Source organism: Ruditapes philippinarum, unplaced genomic scaffold (assembly GCF_026571515.1).
Source record: "Ruditapes philippinarum isolate M1 unplaced genomic scaffold, ASM2657151v2 ctg1483_1_1_1_1, whole genome shotgun sequence".
In the NCBI taxonomy this organism is placed as follows: domain Eukaryota; kingdom Metazoa; phylum Mollusca; class Bivalvia; order Venerida; family Veneridae; genus Ruditapes; species Ruditapes philippinarum.
The window spans coordinates 98881-107627 of NW_026856964.1; the positions used below are offsets into that span (position 1 = coordinate 98881).

General features: G+C 31.8%; 1 protein-coding gene across 1 annotated transcript; it reads right to left on the reverse strand.

Moving 5' to 3' along the window:
- Positions 1-262: 262 nt before the first annotated feature.
- LOC132748282 (uncharacterized) lies at positions 263-8112 on the reverse strand. The gene is made up of 5 exons (XM_060737851.1): positions 7923-8112; positions 7514-7672; positions 5807-6144; positions 5482-5528; positions 263-4418 (listed from the first exon to the last, which is right to left on the reverse strand). Exons 2-5 carry the CDS (start codon positions 7622-7624, stop codon positions 4321-4323), a joined length of 594 nt encoding a protein of 197 aa, XP_060593834.1. The 5' UTR covers positions 7625-7672; positions 7923-8112; the 3' UTR covers positions 263-4320.
- Positions 8113-8747: the final 635 nt, after the last annotated feature.

Below are 8747 nucleotides of genomic sequence, written 5' to 3' on the forward strand. Positions count from 1 at the left end.
TTCCTACGGTGGTAGGTCATAAGCAGGTACAACAGTGTATGTTTTCCTTCGTTGTATCAATACCTGATTCATACGGTCTGCACACACCGTACTTTCTATCTTTTCAAGGAATAATATGTATTTTACTCTTATTTGCTAATTGTTTAAAATCTTTCTCATTTCAGTTTCGATTATAGTTGTAATGCAAAGATTATAACACTATGTAAAAGAACTGATAAATATTATCGTTTTTCAGAAAATAAATAAGTCAAGACTATTTATAGCTTATACGGATTTTTATTTGCTTCCATTTACCATAATCATAAGAAAGTATCAAGCGAGAAGAAGTAATTAAGCATATTTTAGATTTTGGCAAATTGAAATGCGATTTTACGGCGTATTACTAGCGAAATTCAAAATGCACACGACAGTACACCATACCACGTGTTATTTTATCATTGTTCTGAATATATTTCTTATTTGCAAATGAATCTTGGTGTTAGTAACAAAGTGAACAAGTGATATTGCCGATGTATGACATTTTGAATTATACAACTAAACAAATAGTACTGTATAAAAATTACAAAATAAAAAGCAGAACAAATCACAGTCTTATCTTTGATATGCAAACATCATAAACTCTGATACCCTTTCAAAAGTAAAATTTATTTAGTTTCGCCCATTATTCTCTCGATTAGGGCACATGCATTTCTTCACTTGATGACCATATACCGAATTTCATGGAATGGCACTTACGTGTCACATTCTAGGTCCCATGATAACCGCAAAATTGAACTCATCTTCGGATGTTTCAAAATTCAAAATTTTATCAGTTCATGTTACATGATGAATTCTGCTTTAGCCGGTACCAGGGGCTCGGACGGTAGCTTGCAATAACGTATTTTGCCATATTGTGATTTCTTAAGGTGTTCTGTTTTTCTCTATTTATCTTTATTAACACATTATTCGTCTTACAATTCTTAGTATAAACACAACTTAAAAAAGGAGAAAGAAATCTTATAATGTACTAATTCATCAGAAAAATGTACAGAATCCTACTTGAAGACACTGCAAAATAAACATGCACATACATATAACAACTTTTAAACGCTTCAAGTAGACTTTTCGGAATATTTCAAACAAACTATTCAGAATAATTGCTTGAAATTTTCAGTGAAGCTAAAGAAATATATAAGACAGTTGTTGGTGGAAAACAAACAACAGACGTCTCTGTTATTTGAAGATTTTGTTTTTTATTTGATGCAACCTCCACTTTACAAAGTCGCAAAAGCTATCGGATAAATGCAATTACTAATAAAACGAAAATCATGGCCCCGAATCTTGAAAAAAGTCTTTGGAATGATAAGAATTATTAAATATCAGTACGTATAATAAAAAGGTAAATCGTTATAATTGTTATCACAATCTTTGGATGATACAAAAAGATATAGCACATGACAAATATCATAAATGACGCCAGGCGTTCAACGGCAACGCGTACGCTGCGCAAACAAAAATAAATACTGCTGAGAGTAATCATTTGCGGTGTTCCTTTTTGATATTGTAATACAATAAGATTAATAAACTTGAATCGACCAATATGCCTTAAGGAACAAAAAGCAACTATATATTTTTATGTAAATTTAAAATTTTATGGAAATTCAATCATAAATTAATACGTAGTCTACAAGAAATTCTGCAAATCTGTACATTTTGCATTACCCACACTATGAGTGATATACTGTGAGTGATATGTATTTTATTTCACCTATTAAAAACCAGAATTTGAATTTCACTTGTAATCAAAAACTATTGCAACAATTTGACAGAATTGGCGAAATATTGACAAATTAAAATATACGGTTAGTCAATTATATTAGCGTGAAGCAAACAGTCATGCTTGAAACGTTAGCTCAGTGGGTGTTGGATTACAGATATAGCACGTTCGATTCTACAAGTATCTGTAATACATATTTTCTCGTTTTGCTTATCATTTTAGAATATCATAATGTTAGAAATAACGATTAATTGAGGATTCACCATAAACGCTGTATTAAAAACATTACTATCAAATCGGCCTTTGCAAACATTCATTATTCACTGTATAGCCAAATTTATGGTAGAATTTATTTTGAACAGGAAAATTTAGAAACAGTATTTTAAACATGAAATATAATGAAACGCTGTAAATACACGTCTGCGGATTTTAGCGAACCGGCGGCCCTGAGCTAGATACTGCACAAAGGAGTGTTGCGTTGTAAATCTTTATACAAAATAAAGATATTTCAATATATATTGTCATTTTTTTGTCTGTACATGCTACGGGCACTGTAGAGGATCTGTCGATGTTTCACTAACTATTTAATCAGTATGCAACTGACATGTAAATAAAACCGAGAAATATTACATTTTACTCAAAGTTTTACTATTTAATGTTATTCTGACAAATGTCAGATCAGACTATTATTTCTTTCCTCTTGTAGAAAGTGGGTAATTCTGAAGTACATCTTTATTCACTGTTTTATATACAAAATCTGTATTTACAAGAATAAAAAAAACAACATATTTTGGTTATATCTGATCGTGTAATTAAAAAAATATGTATTTTAGTAAATACGAACTTCATTCAAAGTTCCCGCATATTACGAGTGTACGGATCACGGTATATTAGTCATATACGTATTGCATGATATACGGTCCCGTACATCAAATTTCACTTATTTTTACCTGGCTATCTATAATATACGGAATTTCGTACCCTTTATTGTATCCATATATTTTCCGCAGTGGTCATGATAGCGTAAAATGCCGTAAAAAGCGGGATTTTGACACAGGGCGATCGTTTTAATAACATCAAAAAACCAAACGCCCCGTGACAGCGTGACTTTTATCCAAAGGGTTGGGGGAAATAAAATCACGTGTACCGAAAAAATTGAGTCGGTGACCCCCTAATTTTTTTAGTTATTTTGACTAAGTATACATTTTAAAGGACGTTTAAAGAAAGAAATCAAAAATTTATTTCAGTTTTTTTTTAATAAGCCACTTTACAGCCGAAAATTGCGGCTAAACTGAACGTCAAATTTTACACAAAATTGACAATTTTCTTTCCATTACTCAAACAATTTTCGGCGTAAAACAATAAATTTTATATCTGCTTCAAGGAAAAAATAATTTCCGTCGAATGCTGTAGGATTTAAGATATTTTGTCCGCCAATGGCGTTGAAATACCCGTAACAGTTGCCAAGGATACGCAACGACGTCGTGTTCAAAAACGGGCTTTGATGGTCAACTTTGACGTCATGTGTACAAAAATTGGCTGAAACTATTGAAATAAAATCAACGAAATCCAATCAGAAATATGGTCAATTATTTGCATGCCAATTTTCAAGACGCTACTCGAAAGTTCGCAAAGTGTCGCGTTCTACCTTAAAGCTTTTTTCAAGCTCAATTATTGCTTTTTTGAGGGGGAGGGGGTGTAATAACTATAGAATATTAAATCATTAAAAGATAATGAAAATGGCGATAATATAAAATGAAATTTAATTTATTATAAATTTGCAAGAATACAGTTTATAATATTGAGTACTGAATAGTTGACTAAATTTTCGACTTTGGAAAACGGGGTTTCATAGGATTATCATTAAATATGTTATTTTTAGACTTATTGTATTGTAGATTTTATATTAAACAACGGCACAAGTATTAATTTGTATTTTAGGAAAATTGTTTTCTGTTCCTTTCGGTAGTTTTAAAGTTATTACAAAATTGGTGTCGTTTTAAAGCGAAGTTTAAGCCAAAGTCTCTATCCGATGTAAAAGAGATACTTCTTTCTTGTAACTCTGAAATTCGTTTTCGCAAGAAACCATTATACTTCAATTCAAATTAATTCATAAAGAGTTAACTCGCTTTTCAACCTTGTCACTTTTCGTTTTTCGGACAAGTAAATGATACCTTTGCGAATTCTTGTATTTATCACATTATCTGTACTGCTTCTTATTTTGTAAGAAATCAAATATATAGAATCTACTTGTATGGTTATTGTGAGGGCTCCTCGACCCCTATCATGCCAATGAAGGGGAAAATAAATGGGGTTACACTTAACTGGGCGCCCGAAACTGAGAATAAAATGTTACTACGAAAATGCTACTGGTTGCGTTAGCAAAGTTGTTAAGTGTACATGCATTAAACAAATACCTTATTTAGAAGCATAGGGCTTGGAATGGATAAATATGATTTTTAAAACAGGATATCAACACACTCACAAGTATTGTTAAATTCAAGCAAATGTTACAACAAACTTGAAAACAGTTTCAAACAGGAGTAAGTCATATATTCATCATTTTAGTTGAATGCATTTATGTTGGCGTTTGTTCTTGCGTTTGCCCACCTGCTTGTAGCTCTCCAGGGCGCATCAACATCTTCATTCTGGTTCATCAGCACTAAAATGTGAATGCTTATAATAATAGATTGATATGATATTTAAAAAGCGAGGTTTTAATCACGCGAAGGAATGGTCAGCTGTGTACTGCATACCTTTAGAAGAGCAAAGATAATTCTACCCAGACGAATGTATATTTAGATTTGCGCAGATGTTGTAATTAAATGGGGAAGCGTAATGGCACTAAAATTCCACTAAGTTCTTACTAGTAGTACTCGTTTTATACAGAAACAGGCCGGATGTGCTTCCATGCATATTAAGACAGTTTTGCTCGTAATGATTCATCATAATGCCTTAACCAACAAAAAAAATCAATTTGAGCATAAACGTAGTATATAAGACATTAAAGGCATCAGACCCGTTACCAAATCTAACCAAAATCAAACAGCACACGTTTGAGCTCGCTTTACTATATATAAGGTGGTTGTTTATAAGTTTTTGAAAGCAGAAATATGTCCGCACATCACCATACAAATCATCTCACTATAAAGAACTAAAGATAAATTTCTTCAAAACGAACTTGTTTCCTACTTTCTTGAAGTCAACAAATAAAATGGATTGAACAATTCAGATGTTTATGACAGTGCAATGCAACAGCTCTTACACGATGCGTTTTGACCAAATGCGAAGAAAAGGTGGAGAAAAGGCGTTTACGTATGATTTAATTTTAGCCTGGTTCCACAATATTAATTATCTTTATACTACAGACAGTTGCACAGTCCATTATTTGTATACGGAGATAAGAAAACATTGTCTTTCCATTTGAAGAAAATTAAAAGATATATCATTACAACAAAGCCAGAAACTTAAAATTGGTCATTAAGTGTAAAGCTAATTGATGTGAATGTTTTTATGTACTGGTGTTTTTATTGACGAGTCCCAAAATTATCGTGTCATTCCGCAGTAAATCATACGTCTTTGCAGCAGAATTAAGATAATGTGTACAGTATTCATATAATATAGATATATTATCGACTTTTAATTTACATTTTCATTTGTAAGTGTTGAAGAACCAGTTATGTTTTCTGTGATAGAAATTAAAAGCAGAAGACAAAAACACTTACAGGCTCTGTTGTTTTGGGGAGCGGTCTCTTGTGTATGTACCAGGTTCCTGTTTTATAATAAAATCATGATAGTTATTAGGTTTTTATTTGAATAAGGGTACATTTGTTAAAAAGTGTATCATACTGAGTTAAAAAAAATATTCATATCTTTGTTATAAATCTTTATATTAAATGGTGTACGTATAAGAAAAAGTAATCACTTTTGTCAAGATGATTAATTCGCACAAAAGAATATGGTAAGAAATGGCTTAAAATTGCACTTTATTCAGTAAAAATGTATGTTTTATTGTTATTGTTAACCGAAAGTTAATAAATTTCTCATTACAAAATCATATCGCTGATATATCTCAGACCGTCCGTAGTTTCTGTTGCTGTTTTTGCAAGGTCTTTTGCTGTCTTTACAAGGCCTTCTGTTTGAATCTCACATGCTTTTATTCTATTTCTGCATATTTCTATTTCCCTTTTTTGTTCTCCTGCAACGTTGGTGCATTGGTGTTCTAAAGCTATTCCTCTTTGTATTTGATATGTTAGCAGCCCTTCCATTCTCCTCTTCCATAGGTCATTGCATTCGTCGGCGGCGTTTTCTCTTAACCTGCTCTCTCGTTGAACTGTTTTGATTTCAACTATCTGCTTATTTTGCTTTTCAATCATTTCAAAAAGGGTCTGTTTTAAATGAAATGTATATGTAATGTATTTTTTAAGATCCTTATAAAGTGTTAATCAAGGAAAACAAAAGTAATGTTGTATTCGAACCAAATGAATCAAATTTAGCATTAAACATATTACCAGTTATTTAGTTATTTACGTATTTATCTCAGAACTGTTTTAGTATTAATATTAAGTTTATTCTAACTTAAGGAAAGAAAAACTAAAATGAAGTTTTATTTCATCTATATCTATTTCGGAAGGCACAATAAACCTTTTTAAAGTATTTTAGTTTGAGTCTCGAGTAAACATATTGAGTTCAGTCATGATATTATGACGTTCATTTAATAATGGCCGGTTTCAAATGTGCACATATGATCCGGTGTGACTCATGTTCAAACTCAAACTAGAAAAAAAATGACTGCAAATTGTGTCGCTGGCCTCAATGCGTCTGGAGAGCTCACGATAATATCATTCGCTCTAACCCAATTACCCCTTTCTCCGCAAGATGAATCATTATTTATATTTTTAAAGAATTAATAAACACAAATAATTTAAAGAAACAATTATGCTGACAGTCTTGAAAAAATATGTTGCCATATCTAAAATCTTCATACTTCTTTCTAGATTGTTTGTTTGTTTCTTGATTTGGTTTAACGACACACCGACACAGTATAGGACGTTCCAGCTTTCCTAGGGTGGAGGAAGACCTCATGTGCCCATCCATGCATTATTTCAGACACGAACGGGCACCTTAGTAGAACCACCGACGTTCCGTAAGCTAGATGGATAGTTTCCTCACATGAAACGATCCAAAGTCCTATCGGGATCCGAACCCACAACGGTGAGGGGCAAGTGGTTTGAAGTCAACGACCTTAACCACTCGGCCGCCGACGCCCTCTTTTTAAAGCGTTAAAAGATATTCTTTATTTAGTGGCTTAAATTTTCTCAATGATTTATTGAATTAGAAATTAGACTCATTAGTAAAACAGTGGCAGATTGTAAATCAATAAACTGCTTAAATATTTGGTGGGCTAGTATGATCTATCATCATAACGTATCTTAGGTATGTTAACTATTTGCTTTATATTCAGTTATGACAGGGCTTTACAATGATTTGATATAAAAATGTTACCAACAAGCACTGCTGCAAAAACTCATTATAAACATAATATGATAATGCATTCTGTTCCAAGTAAATTACTAAATGCAACCTGTGCAAATAAACACACATAGGAGACGAAAAGTTGTGAAGTTGATACAAAGTATCGCTCCAAAAAGGTCAAATTAGTTACATGTACTAAGCTTTACTAAAAAAACAACTGGAACTTTCGTTGTAGAGAAGTAATTGATCTACAGAGGGGGTTGCAATGTACTAGTTAATTACCTTTATCTCTTTTTTTCCGGCTTCAGAATCTGATATAAGGTTCTTTATTTGATCCGCATGCTTGACAATTTTGTCAGTTTTGGCAGTATGCCTCGTCTTTTCTTCTTCCATAAATGTGTTTATTGTACTTTTAAGCTCATAATAATCTTTAGAAAGATCCTATAAGACGACCATAGATGATTTATTTGAAAATTTTATATTAGTAATTATCAGCAAATGTTAAAGACAATAATTAGATAGGTTATACACAGTCAATAGATTTTGACCTTAAACTAATTCAGTGAATTCAAATTTTATCAGTGACTGTCCTTTCTTGAACTCAATCTTTGTATATTTATCTATAATCTGTAAGTTAATAAGGAGTTTCATAATCGTTGGGTTTAGCCATTTGCAATGCCAAATAAATTACCTCTAGTTTTTCCCCCCCGGCGTGATAATCCCGTTCGAGTGACGTTATTTTCTCCTCCAACTCCTTAATTTTTCTGACTCTACGAGCATTTCTTGTGTCTCCATTTTCTTTGAGACTGCTTATGTCGTTTTTATAATCCGTTTTGAGGTTTTCTATATCCTTTTTGAGCTCTTCATAATGTTTCTATAATGATGTTTAAGGACATGTAATGATATTTAATATTTGTATGTGTTGTGTTTGATCTTACCCAATTCCAAATATCTTCTGTGAAATAAATACATTCCTTTACCCAAATGGATGAATTGTATCGAGGTTGAGTCTGATAATATAATTATAGTACTTGTAATTAATCTAAGATTTCCAAGTTATTTTAACTTGATCCAATCAAATCTGAGATATATTTAAAACTTTAATATAAAAAAAATCAACTTGGCTGAAACAATAACATATTTCAAAATGTATATTTTGTCTAAATGTTAGCCAGAAATTATCTTTTAAAAAAAGTTAAGATACCATTCATGGTTTTTGATTTTCCTTAAAGTGAACTTGATCTGGCGTTGCAATCCTGAGACTTAACTTGTGAAAGCATCACTTGCAATAATTTTGGTGAAAATGGAACACATATTAAATGTAAGTAAAATATAATTTCATAATGCAGAATGTGTCCATATTATATCCAAAATACAAAAGTTTGAGTTTCTTATAATTAGTCAAGACTGTCTGAGCATTCCCCTGAAGTCAACAAAAAGAAAACACCTAGGATATGAATTAAGAATTTTGAATGCACTGATATAACGTTTATTTTGTATCATTTGTTTCAGAGGC